Source organism: Monodelphis domestica, chromosome 2 (assembly GCF_027887165.1).
Source record: "Monodelphis domestica isolate mMonDom1 chromosome 2, mMonDom1.pri, whole genome shotgun sequence".
NCBI classification, from domain to species: domain Eukaryota; kingdom Metazoa; phylum Chordata; class Mammalia; order Didelphimorphia; family Didelphidae; genus Monodelphis; species Monodelphis domestica.
In genome coordinates this window covers 270278907-270305233 of record NC_077228.1, presented here as the reverse complement: position 1 = coordinate 270305233, position 26327 = coordinate 270278907, and the positions used below count along the sequence as shown (strand labels likewise).

Here is a 26327-nt window from a genome sequence, read left to right as displayed (position 1 = left end):
CAGATCTGGCTGGTAAAACAGTACTGGACCAGGAATCTAAAGATTTCAGCTCTGCCACCTGTTGGTTTCATGGCCTCGGACAAGTCACCTAACCTCTCCGGACCTGTTCCCTCAACTTTATTGGTTCAGCCCTAAATTCCTTGTCCAGTCTGCCATATCTTCCAAATCTAAATCTATAGAGGAAAAAAAATGATGTGACCTCCCCAACATGGCTGTTCCTCTAGGTAGTAAGACGCCGACCTCCACAAAATGGCGGAGGCCGGCTTCAAGGAGATCGAAAACGGTTCTCGAATGCCCAATCACGCTAGACGAGACCTTCTCAACATGGCGGACTATTTAGGAACCTGGTCCGGACCTCCCCAGCATGGCTACCGCCGCGGTCCGCCCCGCCCCTCCCCACCCGGGCCCGGCTCGGGCTCCGGCAGCGGCGGGAGCAGTTCCGGGGGTGGGCGCGGGTGCGGCGGCGCGGCCATGGCCGCGCGGTCGGACCTAGAGCTTCGGCGGGAGCTGCAAGCCCTGGGTTTTGAGCCGGGGCCCATCACCGACACCACCCGGGACGTCTACCTCAACAAGCTGCAGCGGCTACGGGGCGAGGCCCGGCTGCGCGCGAGGCCCGGCGTGGGGCTGCTGCGGTCCGAGAAGGCGCGCCCGGGCCTGGGCCTGGGGCCAGGGGCCGTCACCTCCTCCTCATCCTGGGCGGGGAGCCGCCCGGGCATCCACCACGCAACCGCCGGGGCTCGCAACGCGGCCGCCTGGCGTCTCAGCCGGGAGCGAGAGCAAGAGCGGGACAGCTCCGAGGAGGACGAGCCGCCCGCCCCGAGCCCCGGACCCGGACCCCGCCGCTGGTGGACCCCGGCTCCGACTTCGGCCTCGGCCCGCAGCCCGACTGCGCACTGGGGCTCCCAGGCCCGCAACCGTCCCCGGCCCGAGGTGGGGCGGCGGCTAGAGCGCTGGCTGTCTCGCATCCTGTGCTGGGCCAGCCTGGCGCTGCTGGTCGTCTTCCTGGGCATCCTGTGGGTGAAGATGGGGGGACCCTCCCGGGCGCAGGAGGCGGAGGAGAACAGTACGTGGCCGCCTTGCCTTGCCCTGTCCCACCCCGAGGGGAGGGAGCCCTCCTCCTGGCTCCCTCACCTGTTGCCCTCTTTCCTCCCCCAGCTGTTGGGCACCCCTAGTCCTGGGGCAAGCAGCTTCCTCTCCGACCCCGCCCCCTCGTCAATGTTTGATTATAAGATTACAGATTTAGCCCTGGAGGGGCCCTTACTCTGTCATCTGCCGGTTCCCCCTCATTTGACAGACAGGGAAACATTCTAGAGAGAAAGGCAGCTTGGTGCAGTGGGGAGGGTGCAGAATTTGGAGTCAAAAGACTGGTCCAGGTCCTGTTTGGGCCACTTACTATATATCTATATATATATTTTGAGGCAGTAACTTCAACTTCTCTGAGCCTGTTTCAATTGTCAAATGAAGGGGATTGGCCTAGATGACCTAATAAGGGCCCTTCCAGAACTAATAGACCTCTCAGGTAAGTGACTTAATCAAAGTCACATAGTTAATAAGTAGCTGAGCTGGCATCTGAACTCCAGATCTTCCTACTCCAGGTCCAGCAAAGTTTCCATTACAGGCTGTTTTTCGAATCTTAGAACTGGAAGGTACTTGTGGTTCAACTCTCATTTTACACATTAGGAGTGTGGCCCAGAACCCAATGTTTCTCTCTCCCGATTCTTATCTGCCTCAGCTCTCAGCCTACCATCTTCTCCTATACCAACTACTAGAGAAGCCAAGGGAAATTTGTTCCTTTTTATCACCAGACCAGGAACTCCACACTTACTCTTATTCTGCTCCTGCTGACCACCTGTTGAGAGAAAGAAGACAGCTTTCATCATTTTCAGTCATTTAAACGCTCAACCTTCCCCTCACCCCCAGTTCTTATAGCCAGGGCTCTAATCTCCCACCAGCTCCAGAAAAGATACTAGAAGAATTGTAGTCTTTGGAAATGTCTGTTCCCAGTTCTTTTTTGTCGTTGTTGTTTTTAATGCCTATCTTCCATCTTAGACTCAATACTGAGTATTGATTCCAAGACAGAAGAGAAGCATGGGCTAGACAGAGTTAAGTGACTTGCCCAGGGTCATACAGGAAATGTCTGAAGACAGATTTGAACCTAGGACCTCCCATCCCACAACCTCAATCCACCAAGCCACCTAGCTGTCCCCTGCCCCCAATTCTAACCTCTAACCCCAATAAACTCATTACCTTCTTACTGTTTAAACCAACTCTGGGAAAGAAAGTTTCATCTATTTTTTCACTGGCCCAAATTCTCACTTTCAAGGTTCTCTCTACTACTGACTACTGTGAGAAAAGTTAGGAGATCCATAATAATGGGTCTCTTAAGTCCTCAGTTTTTATCAGGTTCCATCCTTCCATCTGTTGAGGTATCAGAGAAGGTCCTTAGTAGTCATTTCAGCCCCTAATTCCTACCTCCAAGTTTTTAAGGTGATTCTCCTTTATTCAGGCTGCTGGGTCAGGATTAGGGGAGCTGTCTTTATTTGTTACCTTCCTCAATTCTAAACTTTCTTTTTGCATGGGTTCCTGGAATAGTGGACTATAGAAGCTAGTCCTAATAGTAGAATATACAATTCTATTACTAAATAAAATAATAATAGGTTTTTTCCTAGTAATAATTTTCATCCCCCTTCTCCCCCCCCCACCCCCCCCAGGCTTTAACTCTCCATTTCTCCCTTTCTGGTACCCTCATTCAAGAGTGGAGAGACATTCCCTTATAGACCTTCCCTATAAGCTTGCCCAGTCCCTAACCCATTCTTCATCTGGTAATCAGACCCAGATAGGCAGCCTTGAACCTCCCTTGCCACCTTTCCCAAGGTGGTCTGGTTTTCCCTCCTAGGGCTATACCACTCACTCAGCTCAGTGATTTTGTCTTGCCTCGTGTGGACTTGAGTTTTCTTTTCATCCAGTGGAGATGTTAATAACTCCTAAAATCTCTAGGACTGAATTAGAACCATCACATATTAGGGCTAGAAAGAGGTTGTCTGGTCCTACCCTTTCCAGAGAAAACAGGCCCAGATGTAGGAGTGATTTTTTTCCAAGGTCACAAAACTAACCAGTAGGTGAAGAAGGTACGTTGTAAAGTTGGAAGCATAAAAGAAACCATGTAGTATTATGGAAAAAGCATTAGATATGGAGTCAGATGATCTGGATTTGAGTTCTGGCTTCTAGATTTAGTCATGTGACAATGGCAAGTCATTTTGCTCTCTTGCTCACCTTATCTGAAAATGGAGATAAAAGCACTATCAGTTTTTGTGAGGAAAGCACTTTATAAATTAAATTGTATGTAGCAGTGTGATTTAATAGTTAAGATGACAATAATTGGGGGCAAGCTAGATGACTCAGTGGATTGAGAGCCAGGGTTAGAGTTGGGAGGTCCTAGGTTCAAATTTGGCCTCGACACTTCCTAGTGGTTCGATTCTGACAGGTCACTTAACTCCCACTGCCTAGCCCTTACCACTCTTCTACCTTGGAACCAATATGCAATATTGATTTTAGGAAAGAAGGTAAGGGTATTTTTAAAAATTGTAATAATTGTTACAGGTATATAACTCTTCTCTCTCTTCCCACTCCTGTTTTAAAATTCTAATTCTGTGACTTGGAAAAAATTCCCAATTATGCTTCTCTCATGCCTATATATATATATGTTATATATATATATATAAATTTATTTTTTTAATTTAAATTTATTTAGTCAATTTATAACATTATTTCTTGGTTACAAGAATCATATTATTTCCCTCCCTCCCCTGCACCCACTCTTCCCGTAGCTGATGAGCAATTTCACTGGGTATTACACGTGTCTTTGATTAGAACCTATTTCCATGTTTTTGATATTTGTACTAGGATGTTCCTTTAGGGTCTACATCCCCAACCATATCCCCTTGACCCATGTATTCAAGCAATTTGTTTTTCTTCTTTCCCACAGTTTTTCCTCTGAATGTGGATAGTGTTTTTCCCCATAGATCCCTCCAGATTGTTCAGGATTACTGCATTCATTGTCACTAATGGAGAAGTCCATGATATTCAATTGTACCACAGTGTATCAGTCTCTGTGTACAATGTTCTCCTAGTTCTGCTCCTCTCGCTCTGCATCACTTCCTGGAGGTCATTCCATCATGCCTATATATAATTCTATATATACAAAAGTAATTTGTTTTCCTTCTGCTGAGCCAAGAAAATTCTGGTCTTTACCATCTGTGATGCCCTGTACTAGCATTTTCATCTGGACTCAAACCTGAGGAGGTCATGGGGGTATCAATACATCTTCCTCCAGATGAATGAAGTATTTGTGTGTGTTTGCTTGTTTTCACAGAGAAATTTGCCTTATTTCTCTCTGGACTTTAGTCTTAACAGAAATCGACACTGTCCATATTGTTTTCTTATAAATTTAAGTCTGACGCAACAGATCAAATAATGTACCAACTTTTAATATTCCCTGCAGATCATGATAATTAATTTGGCCTGATTAATATTGACTATGTCCAGGAACAAGTTCAGGCTGCCTTTCCCTTCTTATGAGAAGCTCAGGAAATTCCTTAAATAAACTTCTTTTTGAAAAAATCAAATCATTCCTGAAGAGTCACCATAAATTAATGCTTGGACATCCATACTGGTTAATTGTTCCCTTTATTTAGAAAGTAAAAGACTGATTTGGAAAGCTGTTTGTTCTGAATGCAAGCCTAGAAAGACACAGGTAGATTGGGATAGACCAGCTCAGTCAGAGTAGCAGTAGAATGACCAGTCAAGAGAAGTGAAGCTGACCCAAATTCAATTAATTCTTTGTGACTTGTTCATGGTATGAAGCCCAGGGTCTAAGATTCAGTTTTCAAGGTTGGAGTCCTTCCAAATGGGCTCTACCAACCCCGAGTCTTATTCCAAACTATTGTGAACAATGCTAAGAGACATTTTTAGCAAAGAGGTCCTTTGAACATACAGAAGATTTTAGACTCAAAATCCCATTAATCTTGGTAAAGAAATATTTGCAGGGACCACCAGGTGGCTGAGTGGATAGACAGTCAGGCCTAGACATGTGAGGTACTAAATTCATATGTGGTTTCAGACACTTCCTAGTTCTGTGACCCTGGGTAAGTCACTTAACCCCCATTGCCTATCCCTTACTGCTCTTCTGCCTTGGAACCAATACTTAATATTTTAAAACCTTTACCTTATGTTTTAGAATCAATGCTAATTATTGGTTCCAAGGCAGAAGAGCAGTAAGGGATAGGAAATGAGGTAAATGATTTACCCAGGGTCACACAGCTGGGAAGTGTCTCAGAACAGATTTGAACTCATCAGGACCTCCCATCTCTAGGCCTGGCTCTCAATCCACTGAGCCATCTAACTGCCCCACTTAGTATTGATTCTAAGACAGAAGATGAGTTTGTTGTTGTTGTTTTTTTAAAGAAAATAGACATTTGCAAATAAAGGCTACAAAGTAGCAGGCCCATTTATAAATGAAGCCTTACAAATGAAGGAATGGGCTTTTCCCTACTAGCAAATATGTAAGGATATATTTTACTTTGGGCATTTAAGACCAAATCTGACCTGGGAAGCGTGTTTCTTTAACCTCTCCCTAGTGCCATTCAGGTTCGGCTTGCCCTGAGTCCAAGGAGGGTGCTTTTTCTTCTTTTCCCATGTTTTAACCTCCTCTATGTTTCTTTTTGGTCTTAGTGAAGTTGTTGCCAGTGGACTGTGAAAGGAAAACAGATGCGGTAAGTTTGTTTCCTAGCTTTTTATTATTCCTCCTGAGGATGTGGCCCTCTCTAGAGAAGTAAACTTCCCCAGAAAAAGATCATAATAGGATCATTTTCAGGGAGTACTTTCAGTAATGTACCAAAATCAAATAGTCTGTGATGTTCATGTCAGACTCAATTGCAGCTATATAGGAGAATCTGAAATGCATGGAATTGAGCCCCTAAAGATCCAACACCCATCCTGTTAGAAAAACTCTTCCATCATTTGTAACATCAGTAACTTTGATCTATCTGCTCCCAAGCTGATTTTTGGGAAATACAATGGCTTGTTTGCAGACCTGTAGAAACCTATCTGACTCAGAAAAAGGATCTGATTTCAAGTAGCAGGAAGCTTGCTTTACAGTTCAGCATCTGTCCCCCTTCCCAGCAAGAATCTCTAGGGGAGGACTGTAGACTCTTAAAAATGTGCCTTGATTTTAGGCATGGTGGATTGTGTTTTCTCAGATGCAACTCCAGTGGAATTAGCCCTCTTAGTCTGTCCTCAGATTTGTTTATGAAGCACCAACATGTCCAACAAATAATATTTGGGGAAGGCAAGTAACTACATCCATTTATGAGTCATGAAAACAGTATTAAAGAGGAGAAGTGATGCTCTGGTCTTGGCAATTGTCTGGGGAAGATACAGGGTAATAAATTCTCAGGTCATAAATTCTCCCACAAACAGCTTTCATGCTGCCAGAGGGCATGACTTAGTAGTCTAATTATTAGCTATGTAATGCCCAAGCATCCTAGGACACCAGTTCTGATCTCCAGCAGCTAGGAGTTTGGAAAGAAAGATAGGGTAACTGATGCTTTTGAATTGCAGTGCATCCAGCTCTGTTAGCCCTGTTAATGAAGGGGAAACCGAGGTTTCACTCATCTGTATCATTTCTGTCTGGATTTGGACTGTGTAATATTTAAGCTATTGGGGAAAGGGCAGTGGTGGGATGTAATAGTATTCTTAATAAGTTTGAGGCCCAGATTTCCTTCTTACTCTCTGTATGACCTGAAATAAACCACTTATTTCTTTGAACTTCAGTTTGCTCATTTGTAAAACGAGGATAAGAATTCTTACACTTTCTAATTTCTCATGGCCATTGGGAGGAAAGCAGTTTGTAAAAAAAAAAAATTAAAGCACTATAGACATGAGCTGGTGCTTAATTGGATCAATGAGAGTAATGAGAATAACTACACTTATATTTATAAAATTTATATAGTCTTTAAGGCTTGCAAGGTGCTTTATCTATATGATCTTATTCAGTTGATATGACAACTTTGTGAGGTGGGCTGTTATCCCCATTTACAGATAAGGAACCTGAAGCTAAGAGAGACTAAATCTCTTGCCCAAGATGACAGAGCTAGTAAGTATCTGAGGCACAATTTGAACTCAGGTCTTTCTGATTTTTCTATCACTATCCATTATGCCACCCACCTGCCCCAAAATAGGAGGGCTTCCTTAAGAAAATCCCAATTGAGACCTAGAAGAGAGAGTCTGGATGTATATGGAGATGAAATAAGGAAAGCAAAAGATGTGACGGTCCAGTTTACCAGAGGGGGAAATTCAGGAAAAAAATAAAATCTTTGTCCTAAGTGTTTTGGGGTTTTTTTTTAATGTGAGAAAATTTACTGAATTATTCCTTTTCCCTCACCACTTTCACTGGGACCATTATAAGTCTAAATACTACATCAGTATGGTATAAGCTACCCCCCAAATATAAATACATTTCTAAAATGAGAGCTCTTTGAAAGAAAAAGATAGATAGATTGATTGATTGATATATATGTAAATATGGTATTCACTGGAAAAAATGTCTTCTTATAGACCACACTCACAATTACTACAAAATAGCCAGATTAGGGGAGCAAATATAACCTAATTCTGGACAGTGCAGTATACCAAACTCATAACTATAAAAAAGGTTTCCCCTCCCCTTTGATATGTAAAGTGTATGTCTCTCACTTATGCAAGTGGCATAAGACTATAGAGATTTGTTAGAGGATTCTAACAGGAGCTACTATAAGATGTAAGATTAAAATTAATATCCAATAACTCCAAGTATTATATTTTATAAGATTTATTAATAATCACTTGAAGTAAAAGAAAGAAAAAGTCAAAAGTAAAAGCCTGAGTAAAGAGAAGCTTTCCCAGCCGTGTTAGCAGGAAAAAAGAGAGAGAAGCGGAATTGCACATAAACTTATCTCCAAAACATAAGGATGTAACATGAGAGTGAAAGTGGGATGCTGGGATTCAGAGTCCTGGGGTTCAAATTCTAATTATACAAAGATGTAGTATCAAGATAATGAGAATTCGATTTAACCAATCAGACTGTCTAGATAAGAGTGGAGGTTATCCTAAGTAGTTGTGTAAACTTGGGCAAACTATTTCCTGTCTCTTGATGTTAGCTTAGCTGTCAAATGAGAAAGTTGGTTTAAAATAGCCAAAAGAGAGTCATGGAAATTTTATCCATTCTTCCTGATTCTCTAAATTTCTACTTTTTCATAAAGCACATTAATATTGCTTCCATTAGCTTCAATTTTTCAGTATCCATCAGCTTTTTCACTATTGCTTATAAACACGTCTTGATCTCTATTCTTAAACAAATTTTAAACTAGATCCTACCATTGCCATTCTCCTTTCCCAACAAAACTTCTAATAAAAACAGTCTGTACTTTATTGCCCTCCACTAATCACCTTTCACTCACTTTTCAGTCCCTTGTAATCTGGCTTCCAGTCCTACAACGTAGTTGAAATTGTCACCAAAGCTGTTTCCAAAGTCTTAACTGCTAAATCAGTGACTTTTTTTTTCTTCTTTCAACTTTTTTGACCAATCAATCAACAACTATGTGCCAGGCACTATGCTAGGTGCTGGGGATAAAAAAGACAGAAATGAAATGCCTTCAAGGAATTTACATTTTTTAAAGATATTTTATTTTATTAATTACATGTAATAACAAATAACAGGTTTTCAAAGTTATATGATACAAATTGTCTTTCTCCCTTATATCCCTTCCCTTTCCTGGAACTGGCAATCAATTTAGTCTGGTTTATTTATATATATATGTATGTGTATATATATATAATAGATATATTATAATCATGCAAAACATTTCTATTCATTTTTGTAAGAGAATAATCGTGAAACCCAAACCCTAAAATAAAAATGCAAATAAACTAAAGTAAAAAATGGTATGCTTTGATCTGCATTCTGATTCCAACAGTTCTTTCTCTGGAGGTAAATAGCATTCTTTGTCTTAAGTCCCTCAGAATTGTCCTGTATTACTGAGAATAGCTAAATCCTTCACAGTTGGTCATTCCATAATATTGCTGTTACTATGTACAATTTTCTCTTGGTTTTGCTTATTTCACTCTGCATCAGTTCATTTGGCTTTCCAGCTCTTTCTGAACTCAAGGAAGTTTACAATATAATGGAGTAGGAAAAAATTTACAAAATACATACCAAATAAATGAGTTTCAAAGAAAACTTGAAAATTCATTTAAAAAATTCTGAGGTGCAGCAGTGCACGATCTGGGACAACTGTGAAGGACTTATAATGGGGGGGTGCTATCCATCTCCAGAGAAAGAACTGTTTGGAGTTGGATGAATGCAGATCAAAGCATACTTTCACTTTAATACATTTATGTTTTTATTTGGGGGGTTTGGTTTTGTATGAGTGTGTTCTTATAACAATGACCAATATGGAAGTGTGTTACATGATAACATGTGTGGCCCAGATCAAATTGTTTACCATCTCCGAGTGGAGGGAGAAAAGGGAGGGAAAAGGATGATTTGTATCTTATAATTTTGGGAAATATATGCTGAAAATTATTACATATAATTGGAAAAATAAAATATCTATGAATCAAAGGGGAAAAAAAGAATTCTGAGATGAAAGTGAGAAGGGAGGGCATTCCAGGTATGAGACACAGCCTGTACAAAAGGATAGGGATGGAGGGAATTTCACTATTGATCTGTCTGCAGAGTGTTTGATGGTATTGATCACCCCCTCCTCCTGGATCCCTCTCTTATTGGGTTTTTATGAAACTGCTCTCTTGTAGTTCTGCTCCTACCTGTTAGTTTCTTCATTTTATTTGTTGGATCTTTATCCTATCTTCCACCTAAAAGTATATCCCACAGATCTGACCCTTTCCTCTTTCTGTATTGGTTATCTCCTCATTTCCTATGGATGTAACAGTCATCTCTGCAGGCGATTACCACATCTACATATCTAGCCCTCATATTTCTTCTGAGCTTTAGTCTGGCAGCACCAACTGCCTGCAGGATATCTTCCCACTAAACCTATCTTTTTCTCTTAAATTCTCCATTTTTTCAAAGGCAAAACATGTATCCAGTCACATAGGTTCATAACTTGGGAGTTACTCTTCATTTTTACCTCTCCTCCTTTACATTTCATATTCAGTTACCACATTCAGAACATGTCACACTTCCACCCTTTTCTCTTTACTTTCACAGTCATTAAACCTTAGTGTAATTCATAATCTCCTCTCTCCATACTACTAAAATAGCATCCTAAATGATCTCCCTGCTTCCAATATTTCCCATAATCCAGCCTCCACATAACTTCCAAGATGATCTTCCCAGAACACAGGTCTGACACGTGATAAGAAGTTCCTTTGGCTCTTTGTTACCTCAAGTGATAAAATACTCATTCCTCTGTTTGGCATTTAAACTACTCCTGACCTGGTCCCAATCTATCTTTCTTTCACATCATTCCCTCAGATGCTCTGTGTGAGCCAAACAAGTCTGCTTGCTGTTCCCCATCCATGATATTTTACCCTCTGTTCTTTTGCAAGGGCTGCCCCCTTCCCTTAAATGCCTACCCTTCTCATTCCTCCTCCCATACACCAATTATTTGGTGTTTATCACTTATCTGTATACATATAGTTCTACTCATTTGAATATAAATTCCTCAAGGACAAAAACTGCCTTTTTTTTTTTTGAGGGGAGGGGCAGCATGCCCAACTAAGGGCCTGGCACCTAGAAAGGTGGGATATGTGGGTATATGTCCAAGAAAGTATAGCAAAGTGCCTAGCATAAAGTGAATTCTTAATGTTGAAATGATCTGAATTTTTTTCATAAGATTTAATCTTTAATGATGAATTTAATCTACCCACTAAGATAGTGCTTACTGTTATTGTTATTAAAGAGTTACTTTTGGGCAAATGGAACTTCTTGGCTCCCTGAAAATTACAGTATGACCATGTCAACCTGTCATGCCACCTGTGGACATACTTTGGGAATAAACTATGAACTTTCCCCTAATATTTAATCTCTGAATTCACCCAAATATAGGGGAAAGAGTAGAGGGGTATTTCTGTAGCATTAGAAATTATTTTAATTTTAAGATGCCAGAAATCTTGCATCAGTGAGAAAATAGGCCTTGGATAAAACATTAGCTTCAGCTAATCTACAGTGTGTAAAATCGATATACCAATAGCAAGAGTTTTGACAATATCACAAATAATAAAAGTACACAGTATGGGACATGCTATCACACCCTAGCCCAGTGGTGATGTCCTCAGGCACATGTGGAGAGCAGGAGGGGAGCAGCCTGGCCCCTTGTCCCTCTGGCTTTCTAGCAATGAACTCTTGACAGACTCTGTGCTGGGGCAGTGGCAGGCATGCCCACAGAGGGGACTCTTGAGTGTCCTGTATGTTTACCACCACAACCCTAGCCCCGTAGAATACCTTATTTGTCCAGTTCGGGCTATGTTCCGGATTGTAATCTCTTCAAGCTAGTGTTCTAACAATGGCCCTTCATTGATGTTGTCACCTGAAGTGAGATCCATAGCTTTTGCCCTTCAGGTTCTGGCTGTTTAGTTTCTCCCTATAACATAGACTATTTAATGTCTTTGTTTTCTACGCAGTGGAGCAATCTGATACCCTTGGCTGCTGCCTGAGTTGAACACTGTGGTGTCAAAGGCTTGGGAGAGAAAACCTTTAGTTACATATATACAATCAACTCTACAGCTGGCTAATTCTTTGTGGTGTTTCTTTTCAATCAGTCAATAAGTATTGAGTGCCTGGCCTCATAGGATTTAGAGCTGTGAAGAAGATCAGAATTTATAGTCCAGCCCTCTCCTTTCAAAGATGAAAAAACTGAGGCCCAATGGGACTGTGATTTGCCCAATATCACTCTCCCCCAGCCTAGGCCTAAGGACATGGGACTTGGAGGGGTATGTGAGTAGATATCCAAGCAAGAACAGTTGTTCAGCAACTATTTAGTACCTATTGTATGCAGAGACAAAGATCAAACAGGACCAGTGTCTCCAATGAGCCTAGCACTATACTAGGTACTGAGTAGGGATTTAAAAGTTTCTGTCTTTGAAGACTCATAGCATCATGGCAAGAGATGGGCTTGGGGCCTAAAATAGAAGCAATTAATTTGTTATCATTGAATTGTTTCTGTCTATTTCAGTTCTGCCAAGCCAAACAGAAGAAAGTTTTGCTGGAGGTACTCCATGAGTTGTATAACTTCTTGGCCATACAAGCGGGTAAGTGTATATATATATATATATATATATATATAAAATAAAGTGTCTCAGGGGTAGAGTCCATGTAATTTTTCTCTTCTTTTATCCGATTCAGAAAACTTACCTACTTTGTGCCAGGTACTGTGCTAAATACCAGGGATCCAATAAGAGGCAAAAAAAGACAGCCCCTTCCCTAAATGACCTGAAAATCTAATCAAGGAGGGGACAGTCAGGTCAGATAGTCAGGTTGGATAAAGTGCCTGGCTTGGAGTCAGGAGCACCTGGGTTCAGATCTGGCCTCAGATACTTTTAGCTTTTCGACCCTAGGCAAGCCACTTAACCCCCATTGCCTAGCCCTTGCCTTTTTAAAAATCTCATCAGAAAAGACAACTACTGAACAAATATAGACAAAGCAAAAAACTATGTCCAGGATAAACTGGAAACAATTAACAGAAAAGGCATTGGAATTAAGAAAGACTGAGGAAGGCTTCCAGGATGAGGTGGGGTTTTATTTGGGCCCTAAAGGAAACCAGGGTGGTCAGTAATTAGAGCAGAACTGGGAGGGCATTGCAGGCCTGGGGGATAACCAGAGAGAATGTCCAAAGCCCAGAAATGGAGTACCTTGTTAATGGAGTGCCACTGAATTGAAGAGTATGTGTTGGGGAGTAAGGCATAAAAAGACTGGAAAGGTAGAAGGGGGACTAGGCTATTCTGGGCTTTGAATGCCAAACAGAACATTCATTATTTGCTCCTAGAAGCAAAAGGGAACAAACGAAGTTTATTAAGAAAAGGATAACAAATCAGACCTATATTTTAGAAAAAACACTTAATGACTAAAATTAGAGTGAGGAGAGACTTAAGGCAGGTAGACCCTCCAGCAGGCTATTGCAGTCTTCCAGATATGAAGTATTGAGGACTTACACTTCTGCAGTGTCAGAATCTAACTTAGTACAGGACCTTGAATAGATTAGGTGCTTGATAAAATATTTGTTATATTCAAGTAAACATAGTTCCATGAACACAGATGTAAAGAAGGGTCTGGACCAAGAAAAAGCAGGCTTCTTTCCCAAATAGTAGTAATTCTATCATGAGCCACTCCGAAAATGTCCCACCTTTTTTCTTCTTCCTTACCATTCAACCTCATTTTTTTTTAATCTTGGATTTGGGCAGAAAGAGTCTTTACTCCTAGTCATTGTCTTTTTAAAGACTCTAGAAACCATTGTGCCCAACTGTGACTCAAAATAGAAACTGTGCCTCTTTGGTTTGTTTGCTTTTGGCTTAGATATACTTGCATTTCAAAGGGGGTTTGGACACTGGGCCTCAGCTTTGCTGCCCTCTGGCCCAGATTGTTCCCTAGGCAATCTGTTAATTCAGGTGGAATAGCCTTTTTTTAAAAAATGACCCACAGTATGCATCATAGGCTGAGTATAGTTCAGGACCAACCATCTCACAGGAGAGCCAGATGCTGCTGTGTTCACAGATGGTGTTCTGAGCAGAAATAACCACATCAGTGTGGAGGCAGCCTTCACATTGTTGGCACTAGCAAAGGTTAGCATGGGGAGAAGGAAAATGCGGAGAAATGGGGATCAGTAATGTGAACATTGACCCAGAGTCCTCTTCACATATGTCCCATGGAAGTACATCTCATACTTCTTCCCCGCTCTGCTTTCCCCTGAGCAGGGGCCAGCCATTGAGCCAAAAACCTTGCCATTTGACTCAGTGCCCATTCCGTTATGGCCTTCATTAAGGCACTATTAGCCTTTTCATCAAGCAGTGTCCTAGGAATCAGGGGTCTTAAGCTCCAGCTCTGAATCAGCCTCTACCAGACTGGGATTAGTCATTTAAATCTTTATGTCACTTTGTTTCTCCATCTTTAAAATGGAATTAAAAGTTGTTGCTCCTTTGTATCGCAGGTATTCTGGGAAAGTAAGTGACATTTTATCTGAGGAAGAGCTTTTGAGCTCTTTGGAAGACCCTGAATTGGTTCATTGTGGTTTGTTTCTCAAGGTTGTGTCTTTTCTTACTCACTCTTCTCACTTTCACTCACTTCAAGTTCCCCCACTTAGTTAAAACTGTTCTCTCCAAAGTCACCAACAATCTCCTAATTACTAAGACCTGTCTTTCTAAACATAGTCATTTTCGTTTAAAACTAATTTAGTCTTATATGAGTTAACTCATAACTTATAGGCATAAATAATTTGTCTAAAATATTATCCTAGTGGCAGCTAGGTAGCACAGTGGATATAGCCCCAAGCCTGGAGTCAGGAGGACCTGGTTCAAATCTGGCCTGGAACATTTCCTAGCTGTGTGATCCTGGGCACCTAACCCCAATTGCCTTAACCCAATTGCTCTTCTGTCTTAAAATTGATACTAAGAGAAAAGATAAGGATTTAAAAGAAAGAAAAAGAAAAGTTATCCTAAACCAGGGTCAAATCTGGTAGGGCTACCATCCCCTAATGTAGTAGTAGCCTACATCATCATATACCAGATGGGGAGCCTTTGCTAAGTCTAGTGGTACATTTTAGTCTCTGGTACTTCAAGTCTTCATATATGTCTGGACATTTGCTCCAAAGCTTTTAGGGAACACTGAGGGTGTGACTCCTCATTAAGAAATGCCTTGATTGGAGAGGGATCCCTTCTAGTTCCTGACACCAACTTTTATAGCCATACACCAGAGTTGTTCTTCATATCCCCAAGAATTCAGATCATTGCCAGGGTATTAGGATGTGGAATGGGAGGTCTCAGTTTAGTTCCAAAACTCCCCCCCCCCTCCCATTCTGCACCCCTCCCTCTATCTGACTTGATCAAAACCCAAATGATAAAAAGAATTAGGCTGACCTACTAGCTCATCCATTACTTACTCACCCTTCCCTATGCTAGAGATGGTTTAGGAGCTAGAAGAGATGGAATATGACATAGTCCCTGTCCTCAAGAAATGTACGTTAAACACACACACACACACACAGAGACTGCTAGTAATTCAGTTCAGTTAAACAAGCTTTGGGGACAGTTAGATGACTCCATGGATAGAGTGCTAGGCCTAAAATCAGTCAGGAAGATTCATCTTCCTGAGTTCAAATCCAGCCTGAGATAGCTAAGTTGTATGACCCTGGGTAAGTCATTTGACCTGTTTGCCTCAGTTTCCTCATCTGTAAAATGAACCAAAGAAGGAAGTGACAAACCACTACAGTATCTTTGCCAAGAAAACCCCACATGGGGTCATGAAGAATCAGAGGGGACTGAAAAATGATTAAACTATATGAAGCAAGATAAAGATGTAAAAAAACACAGTCTTTACCCTCAAGGAGGTTTAAATCTAATACTAATATAATTAACTGGAGAACCAAGAGTTTACATCTGAAACAAAGATCAATGATGCATATGCTTAGGTACTCTGTGAGTGGCAGACTATAGATAAGGTATGGCAGGAGTTTGGAGAAAGGACTAGGATGGAGAGAGAAAGCTTCATGGAAGAGGTAGGATTCCAAGTGGGCCTTGAAGGATTTAGTTAGGTTGAGGGGACCAAACATCTCTCAAGACTTCCCCAGACAGGACCACACTACGCTCAGGATCAATGACCTGTAACTGACCAGTGCCTGGGGATTCTGGTCTGCACAGCCTAGCTGACACTCCCTGCTACATACTGGGCTATTTTTATGCTTCTCACCTTGGGGAAGACCAGAATGAGTGCTATTATTCCAGGCTGCCTACCTTGTGTCATGATTTTTAAATCTCCACAGTTTCCACAGCTTTGCTGCCTTTTTCCACCCCCTCCCCAAGCTATGTTTATTTATAGTACAATTCATGTGTAGTCTGAAGCTATTCCTCTGATCCTTTTAAGGATCAATTGAAAACAGACCTTGGTATTGTGCAGCTTTTAGTCATTTAATGCAAATAACCAAACTGCTTTGCAGGTCAGGTTTTAATGATCTGGAATTGATCCAAGCTAAGTGGCTTTTGATCTTGCTGTGGAGAGTAAAGATGCCCTAGCAAAAGGCAGGAGGCAGCAGCTTGGCCACATGATCCTTATCAGAGTGGACGGCTTGGTTCTTCTGCATTTGGAGTCCATTTCAGTCATCTGTGTTCACCTTTTTTCTGGATTGAATGTTGCTTTTTTTTCCCTAGGTAATTTTGAATGTGGAAATCCGGAGAATCTAAAGAGTAAATGCATTCCTGTTATTGAAGCACAGGAATACATTGCAGTAAGTAGGATGGAATGTCAATCCATTATTGTGATGTCTCAGTGGTTCTTACTGATCTCCTCAAACTAATGTAGTTTCCCCCCCCCCCCCCCCAGATTCTGTTTATTTTTATTTTGAAACCCTTACCTTCTGTCTTAGAATCAGTACTGTGTATTGGTTCTAAGGCAAAAAAAAAATTTAAGGGATAGGTAGTGGAGGTTAAGTGGTTAAGGCTCAAGGTGGCACTGGATTTTGTTTTTAAAAGCTGCAGTTCACAGATTTTCTCTGTGTCTCTCTTGGGGTAGTTGAAGAGTGCATTCCCCAAAGCCCCAGAGCTGGAGCTTCCTATTAGCTCACCTAGCACTTCATGACTACATCACATCCTCACATATCCATATATTAGAAGTAGAAAGTGTGACATTTTATAGGTAAGGAAACTGAGGCTCAGAGATGTTAGGCAACTTGCCCTACAGTCACTTAGGTTGCCAAGCCAGCCCTCAAATACCCATCTTTTGACACCAGGGCTTTTTGCACTGTGATACAAGGCCTCTCCTCTATGTTCACTAGTAATAATCTCATCATTCCTCTGGGTCTCATCTTTCCCTGATCTGAGAGCCTGTCATCTGCCCAATTTGTTGGTATTCTGCTTGTTGTTTAGCCACTGACTTAATTTCTTTGTTTTTTCCACAGTGACTGTGGAAAACTTTTAAGTTGATTGCCTCCCACCCCTCTCCTAGTGGTGAATTGCTTTCAAGGTGACTAATAAAATGGGCAGCATGTACAGTGTATAAAGAGCCTTGGATTCAGGAGCCAGAAGACCTGAGTTCAAATCCTAGATCTGCTACTTGGCAGTTATGGAATTTTTAACAAACCTCAATTTTCTCATTTCTAAACTAACTAGAGTTTAGATTCTGATTCCTATGACTTTTGTTGGAAGGGACTTCAGAAACCATCTAGTCCAACCTCCTCAATTCTTCATAGGAAAAATCTTGAACCACAAAGTGAAAATGACTTCTGTAGGGTCACACAAGTCAGTGTCAGAGACAGGAATATAAATCAGGTCTCCTAGTTCTCTGCTCAAGATCCTTCCCACTATAGCATGAGATTTCTGCTCTCTCCGCCCCTAATCTCCCAAAAATTGATGCTCTGGCCTAATATTTCAGTCCTTGGAAAGATTATATTCTTTCCCTTGTCTCAGATCACTGTCATTTCACTTGTGTGCTTCTGCGTCTTGTCTTCTAGTTACAGCCTCATCTCTGGGCTTTCAACAATTTGAAACTTTCCTTTCTGCAATTTGCTGTGCATTTAGTGGAACAGGTCTTCAGGGGCACATAGACAGAGAGCCTTCTTACCAGGCAACAGAATAATGTTTGTTTCAGCCAGTCCACCCAAATGCAGAACTAATCTTCTTATGGACCCTTCCCCACAGAATGTAACCGGCAGTTCATCAGCAAGGTTTGAAGCTGCATTGACCTGGATACTGAGCAGTAACAAGGATGTAGGAATCTGGTGAGTGAGTGTCAGCTCAAGGTGGAGGTGATAGGGTTTAGAACTGAAAGGGGTCTTAGTAATCTCTGATTGCCACCACAGTATTTTATAGATGTAGAAATTGAGTCCCAGGCAGGGAAATGACTTGTCCAAGATGTTAAAACTCTTGTCACCTGGCCATTTTTCTGCCATCAGAGGGTCTCATTAAATTTGGCATTTTTTAATAAGCCAGCATTTAGAGATTATGAATGCAGATTCCCAAGCTACTTGCAGATGTGGGTTTGAGGCCAGAAAAGAAAGTGATAAAATGAAAGAACAAGAGGAAGAAAAGTATCTAGGATGAAACATAATATTTGAGAGTTTTTTGGTGTCCATCTGAATCTCTGGCCAAATTCTTCTTAGAGCAGATCAATTTGTGTTCTCTTAAGTCCTTAGCCTTACCATTCTACTTCTTGCCTGAATGTACAGTCCCTTCAGTGGTGGATGAAATAATTCTGTGCATACTTATTTGATTGTATGAAAACTGGGAAGAAGGGCCAAATCATCATTTCCTTTACAGAAATTAGAGCACTCGTCATGTACAGAAAGGACACTGCTAATCCCCAGAGAAGAAAGATACAAAGTTCTGATAAGACATGGTTCCTGGCCTTGTCAGGCTTAAAGTCTGATAGACAATCAGGTGGAAATTGGAGAGATGTCCATTTTGGCTCAATATAAAGAAAAACTTTCTAAGTCATTAGTATTGTCCAGTAGTAGAATGAGCCATCTGAGAAGGGGGTGACTTTCCTCTCAGCTATTTGTTGAAGGTGGTAGAAAGAGGACTCCTGCTTTAGGTAGGCATGAAGTCCTTCCCAGTCTACAATTCTCTGTGCCTGTGAAGCTCAGGATTCTGTTCTGACCAGCAAATCTAGCCTGCTTTCATTACTGACCTGCATCATTAACAGAAAGAACCTTCTTTTTCACCTTCTGTGAAATGCCTGATTTGGACATTGAGAGCTGGAGGAGAGACATTGGTGGATTGTATTTGACAGCTCTGAAAGTTTCTCCTGCTGGGAAACAGTCATCATGTAAACACTTTCCATTTTCTATTGTATGCCAAGATCTCTGTGCAGAGTACAGTTTTCTGATATTAAAACACACTCTAGGGTTTTCTGCTTCTGTAATCCGCCTGAATTACTAATTCTATCAGCAGTGTATCCAGTGGCAGCCCCTTGGGCAGTTCAACCAAACGCTTCATAACTGGATGCAGGGCGTGATGAAAAATGTGTTAGTTTTTAAAAAGCCAGGTCTGGCTGGGGAGGGGTGGGAAGAAAGACAGAGACAGAGAGAGAGAGAACCTCAGGATTTTGTCCTTCATTCTAGCAAAGTAGATTCAAGTATAAAAATATTAGCTACTTCATATCTGAGAAGACAGGCTTCTGAACAGGATATGGATGACCAGGGATATAAAGTAGGTTGCAAGAAATTAGGCCATAGTATAATCTCTGAACAGAGCAGACATCTTTCATATGATGTTGGGATACTTGTCTCCTAAGCTGTCTGGAAGAAAGTACAGGTGTCTTGGTTTCTGCGCCCCTCCCCCCCCAATTTCTCCAGCACCTTTTACAGTTCTTCATAGCAAGACTTCCTACCCTCTGTGCAGTTTGTCTGGACACCAGCATTTGGGAGGGTGACCTGCCTTGAAGAATCTACCAGTTTCCATTTCATCCCATGGGCTCATCTCCCAAGCTCTTTATACTTAAACAGTTTATGTATCTATTGTTGGTGGAGAAAGAGTGTGACCTCCAAGATTCTGTCTTTAAATTCTTGCCATGCAATTGCAGAGCAGTGGTTCAGTAAACATTTCCATTTCTTTATGCTGAGAGGTGGGAATCCAATTTAAAGTTTAATCTTGTGCACGCTGTGAGGTGCTGTCAAAGGGCCTGCAGAGAGAGACGTCACTTTAGCAGCAGGGGGGGTGGGGGGTGGGCGGCAAGCCTGCTGCCTTCTTTAAAGCTTTAGTCTTCCTAAGTAGCCAAGGTGGAAAATTTCTAGAAAGGGCCACCATGAAGATGCCAACCATGTTTTAGAAAAAAGCAGGGCAATGATATCCCTACCTTCTTTTTCTTTCCCCTGTTTCAAATTGTGTTTTGTGTTCCTTTTGCATTTGAATGCCTTTGATTGTACCTTGTATTCTGTTTCAGGTTGAAAGGGGAAGACCCATCTGAGTCAGTGACAACTGTGGACAAAGTAGTTTGCCTGGAGTCTGGCCGACCCCGAATGGGCGTGGGTTGCCGTCTCAGTCGGGCCCTGCTGACAGCCATTACCACTGTTCTCCTTTTCTTCTGGGGTAGGTGTTGCATTCATAGCTCTGTCCATCCACAATGCATCCCTCCCCAAATCAGCCTCAGGTATGAATGATCAGCTTTAGACATTGCAAGACATTCTCAACAAATGAACAGGCTAAGGATGAGAATAGTTTAGAAATGGCCTTGATTCAGGATAAAACATTTTAAGGGTCCCCAAAAGTGAAACTAGATCCTAACCAGGTAGCTAGTGGCTCAGTAGTTACCTTTCAGATGCTTCAGTCAAGAATATCTAGCTCATCCTTTTCAGCTCAGCACAAATGACCCCTCTTCTTGAAAGCCTTTTCTGATCTTCTCTTCCCAGTCCTGGATTCCTTTGTCCTTTAGATTCCCCTAACACCTTGGTCTTCACTTCTCTAATGTTTCTATCCTTATTATACTGTGTATTATAATTATAGATGTTTGTATTCTAACCCCAGCCCCCACTAGACTATAAGCTCCATGATGAGGATTATTTCTTTTTTAAAATTTGTATATCTTATAGTGCTAGTACAATGCTTCTCCCATAGTAGACATCTCATAAATGTTGGGGTTTTTTTTCTTTTAATCATCATGCTAAATGTAAACCCTTTCTCAAAGGAGACCGTTTTTATTTCAGTATAAAGGACTTTAGTCCTCTAAAAAGTATAAATATTTCTTGGAGACTAGGGGATAGCAAAGAAATCCTGATAAAAGAGGGAAGAACTGGCATTGACTAGTTAAAAAATTGGGCCCCGTATCGCTAAACATCTGTGGCTCTCACTGAGCAAAGGCTTTGGGTTGACCGAGTTCAGAAAACTAAGTCACAGATAGCAACTGGCTTGTCAACAGCAGGGCTGCCGCTACAACTACAAGAATGAGCTTTGTGTGTGCATTGGGAGAACAAGACTGTGGGATGCCTGTTGGTCTCTTCGATCGTGCCAGTATGCCTAGAAATTGCTATCATCAGTCTCATCTCCTTCTAACAGAAAGAACCTCAACCTGTGTATATAGAAGAGACTCAAAGAAAGTGGCAGAATGAGACTGGATGGACTCTGTAACAGCTGGAAGGGTTGGGATGGTCTTTGTTTTCCTCCATATGAGCACTGGGTCTTGCTCCTGAGCAGGCACTCTGTAAATATTTGATGACTGATCTGAGCTATCTGCTTCTTCTAGGCTTGGCTTTTTTGTGGGGACTTCTGATTCTTCTGAAATATCGGTGGCGGAAATTAGAGGAAGAAGAACAAGCCATGTATGAGATGGTGAAGAAAATTATAGGTGACAGCCATATTATGTTAGGTCTTGTTCAAAGAAAGGTTTGGGTGATTTGGGGAGTCCTCGTGCTAAGCTGTCACCTTCTGTCATTGCAGCTGTAGTACAGGATCATTATGTTGACTGGGAGCAGGACATGGAACGATATCCATATGTGGGCATTCTTCACGTGCGGGATACCCTGATCCCACCCCAGAGCCGGTGAGTTGGGTCCCCTTTGTCCCTGGAGATAGGGTCCTGGCTTCTCTGTGTTCTGCATGAATAAGAGGGCCCACAATAGCCAAGGATCCTTTGGTTCCTGGTTGGGAGAGGGCCTGTAGTGAACACCTGGCTTCCTTTGTCACTTGCTACAGAATTTTCCAGTCTCTAAAGGAGAATTAGTCAAATGGGGGTGGGGGTGGGGGGCTGATTGTAACTTCTCCAGAGGAAATAAATAGCCAACACTCAATTATCCATGTGGATGATCCACATCAAGAATATTGCTTGTAATCTTTCTGTGGCCTGTTTCCAGCCTAACCTTAAGCATCTACCTTATTGCTAGATTATAGTTTCTGTAACTCAGCAGAACGGGGAAAGGGAGAAAGCAGAATACCTATTGCATGTAGCATTTGGCATTGGGTGCTCAGAAAGGTTAAATAAAACCTCAATGAACCTCAGCTAGCAGCTCAGTGTAGCAGGAAGAGAATACAAAGGCATAGACATTCTGTGTTAGAGATTTGAAGCTAGAAGGAACTTGAGAAGCCATTGAGTCTAACTACCCCCTCCATTTTACATGTGAGGAAATGGAAGCACAGAGAGATTAAATGACTTGCTCAGGGTCATACAACTAGTAAGTGCCTGCAATGGAATTTGAGTCAAAAAAGGTCTTTTAAACTCTGAATCTACTACTCTATTACACCATGATGCCTCCTCTAAAATGTAGCCATGCCCAGTGTGGGCCCTGAACACATGCACTTGAGATCAAATCAAGTGCTCTGCTGACTGAGCACATTAGAGAAGTACACGAGAGTTACAAGACCAAGTGCTATAAGAGGTCTGAGGAAGGGAAGGTTACTACCAACTTGAAAGATGAGGGAAAACTAACTGGAGGAGGTGGCCTTTGAGTTGATTTGAGGTTCACTAAGCAGACTTAGATCAGAAGAACAGAGCTCTTTAGGCTAGTGCTTTGCCATCTCCAGCATGAAGTAGGGGAGCAAGCTGGGCATGGCTATAATGTCTTTAGCAGGTGTACTCACATTTGGTTTAAGGTGTAGCCCAGACATTTATATTAAATATGAATCTAAAATTGCATTCCAAAGCCAAATAGAAAATATTTTTTGATTATCTAAATACACTACAGCTTCATGGAAGATAAAATCAAAAGCTAACTACACAGACCTGAAGAATAAGTACTCTTGATGAACCCAAAATGGCTGTGTTCTGACTCTTGGGGAGACACTGGGGGTCTTTTGTCACCCTTTAGTAGTAGTGTTTGTTTGTTTGATATGTATCTACTCAGTCCTTCAAGCTATTTGATCCATTTTCCAAGTCATGAAGTAGGTTCAGGGCAGGCTTTCAAAACCTAACTATATGTTAGGTAAAATGTCAGCCCTGCGTGGATATGCTTGGATCTCCCCCTGCAATACCTTTCAAAGGCCGATTTGTGAAAGATTGAGAGAGATTTGAAGAGCTTGTTTGTGATAAAAAGCAGTGGAAACTGATTAAAAGAGCCCAGCTCAATTCAGGCTTGTTCATTATTGTTTAACGGACAGCCGGTGGGAGGAAGGGAAGGATGGGAAAGCAGGTATTTGGCCTTTAGATTCATTGAGAATCTTGTCACGCCTCAGACCATGCTGTCTGAGTCCCAGAGGGACAAACGTGATGGTCTTAAATGCTGACACCTCAAGCAGCTGCCCTTATGCTAGGGAGCTGTCATTATAAGACTGTCGAGTAAGTCAGTGGAGGTTTGGTCCCAGGTGAGGTAGGCGTCCTCCTTCTGAGGCTAGCTGAGCATTGGCTACCTTTCTCATTTGGACCCTTAGAGTGAGGGTCAGGTGAGGAAGGCTATAGGACCACTGTCTGCCTCTTCAGTACCCAGGAGACCCTGTTCCTGGGTTAGAGACCCAACAATGCCACCCTAGGAGAGTCATCTCCATTCCCCAGCTATAAAGTGGAGATGCTGCTCCCTTCTCTCCTTGCCTCCACAGCACACGTGCACACGTGCACACACACTCACACTCAGCCGCATACAGGCAGGCAGACTCACACTTTACCACAAGAGGCAGTAGGCCTGATGTCTACAAAGCTGAGAATAGGGCTATATAAATACATAATGCTGGTATTCATTGAAGTGAAGAGGTAAAAATAACCTTCCCACCTGGCTGCCTTGAAATCCGCCCAACCTCATTCAGGGAAATGGATGTCAGAAGGGACAAGGGAGGCCCATGAGAGGCCTCAGTGCCCTGAAAGTGCCCAGACTCGAGGGGAAGCATTGCACACTGTAGACAGTGTTTGTCCCAAAGATTGTTTCCATGCTATGAGACTGCCTGTCAGTCAGGCCCTCTACTTCCTGTTGAGCCTTCATTTTAAAGGCCAGTGGTCACTCTTTAATTAGCCCACAGGAGAAATTAAAATACAGCCAGCCCTGGCATCCATGCTAATCTAGAGAGGACCAGCATGGATCACTAATACCAGGGAGACTCCAAAAATCTCAGCCTGCCTCCCTCCTTCTTAGAGAGAGGGGGAACTGTGGACTTCCTCCTCACTTCAGGAGCTGTTAATTGAATGGCCTTTAGAGCAGAAGACTTGAAGAGTTGCTTTGTTCCTAGACAACTAGTACTGGCCTAAGGCATTTGTCCCCAGTGCAGGAAGGCTGTCCTGTGCTGGGTACTTTCCTTTTCTCTCCCCTAAAACAAACACTGCATTCTGCCTCCCCAGCCTCCTGTGCCCAGCCTTGATTTGCTCTTCTGTTTGAAAGGTATTCATGGGCAACTGGGTTTCCTTCCATGCAGTGGAGCACAGCAAGCCCAGTCTTCTCTCTTTACCTGGCTAAGATGCGCTGATCTCTTCTTGTTCCAGGAGACGCATGAAGCGGGTCTGGGACAGAGCAGTAGAATTTCTTGCATCCAATGAATCCCGGATTCAGACAGAGTCTCACAGGGTTGCTGGAGAAGACATGCTGGTGTGGAGATGGACTAAGCCCTCTTACTTCTCTGACTCTGAACGCTAAAGTCTCCAGAGAGGGTCAGACATTCTTGTTCAGCCTGTCCCTCGGGACTTTCTACCCTCGGCCCAACAGAGGGCTCTGCAGATCTGCTGGTGCTGAATTCACACTCATGCCTTGACCTCCCAACTTTTTCCACCCAGGAATTGCTCCCATTTCTGAAGGTTATGACCAGAAATTTCTGAAATGCTTAGCTTTTGAGGACTCTCTGGATTTGCCTTGAGGGTTGGGGAGGAAACAAGTTGGGTCATGTAGCTTATCCTTTTTTTTGTTTGTTTTGGTTTTTTTTTTCAGCAAGTAGACCTTGCCTCCCTTTCCAGTTCAGTACTCCTCTTTTCTAATAGGAAGTGAGAGAGCTGGGTTTCTCACACACGGATGGAGGCTCACCAGCCTCACGTGCAGCCTGAGATTTGGTGAAATGCAGTCAGTACCTTCTCCCTGGCAGCCTGACAGTGCCTGCTGTCGCTCCCTGGTTGCACAGCCTCAGAGAATTCACTCCTGGTGAATTCACTCAGGGTGGTGGCTGATGGGGGTTACAGCAAGGCCTTTAGGGGCTGCCTTGGGAGGCTGGCACAGTGTGCTGACATGAGAAGAGAAGAGGCTGCTTCCTTAGGAATCCGGCCTTCCTTTTCTGACAAGGGGAAGGAAGAAAAGAGGGGCCAGGAAACCTGAGGTGCATCTGGGAAGCCCAGGCTAGGGCCCTGGGATCTGTTGTGGGGCATCACCGAGGGTGTGAGGGGGAGGCGCTAGCCAATGCCCATCCTGCAACAGATCTGGAGGCAGTTATGAGTGGAGCAAATGTTTAGGCACTGGAACTCAATAGGTTTAAATTTTAATACTTTCTTTCCTCACAAAGTTAGCTTTCCCAAGGTGGTGGCATCCATTCTGTGGTGGTTCTCATTAGAAATAATCATTTTGGGTCAGACTAGCGACTTCACCAGCACCATCTCCCGACTGTAGAGGGAATCCTTATTCTGAGGGATGACTGTGGCGAGGCCAAGGGTGTCTTCTGTGTTGTCAGACCAATCTATTCAGCCCCCAGGGCCGAGGCTTCCTCCACAACCTAGAAATCTTTTTTCCAGGGAGGCTTCTGCACCTCCGTCCCCTGCTGGCCACATCAAAGAGTTGCAGAGGCTCTGGCCTCCCCATTCTGAGATGGCAGAACTTCATTACCTACCTCCTGCTGGCTCATCAACTCTATCAGAACAGAGAAGGAAGGCTCCAGAAACAGACCAGCAGGGGCTCTTATTAGTTAAGTAGGAAAGATCCCACACCAACTTGAATCCTATCCCCATATGTTCTCATCTGTGGCAGGAATGGGGTATCAGAACAAAAAGAAAACCAACAGCTGTCTCAGAAAGACATTAACCAGCTCTTTCTGATCTTAGTGATTTTTTTCTTAATAAAATTCCAGTATCCCATATTTTAGCAATACTGTTTCCTCTGACATTTGTATGATCCATGGTGCCTGTAATCTTGAATTCCAGCTCAATTGTGTAGAAATGTCTTTATAATCAGGCTCGAAATGAACTTCAGCATTGGCGACTAAATTGCTGAAGGAATAGCACTATTTATTAAAAACCAATTTGTCTCTTT

The 26327-nt window shown here is 42.6% G+C and overlaps 1 protein-coding gene across 1 annotated transcript; it reads left to right on the top strand.

The window, feature by feature from the left end:
- Window positions 1-431: 431 nt before the first annotated feature.
- LEMD2 (LEM domain nuclear envelope protein 2) lies at window positions 432-26327 on the top strand. Its single transcript, XM_007483689.2, has 9 exons — window positions 432-1063; window positions 5731-5771; window positions 12231-12306; window positions 16411-16487; window positions 17896-17975; window positions 20138-20283; window positions 21434-21535; window positions 21628-21730; window positions 24587-26327. The coding sequence occupies exons 1-9, from the start codon at window positions 472-474 to the stop codon at window positions 24735-24737; spliced, it is 1368 nt and encodes a 455-aa protein (XP_007483751.2). The 5' UTR covers window positions 432-471; the 3' UTR covers window positions 24738-26327.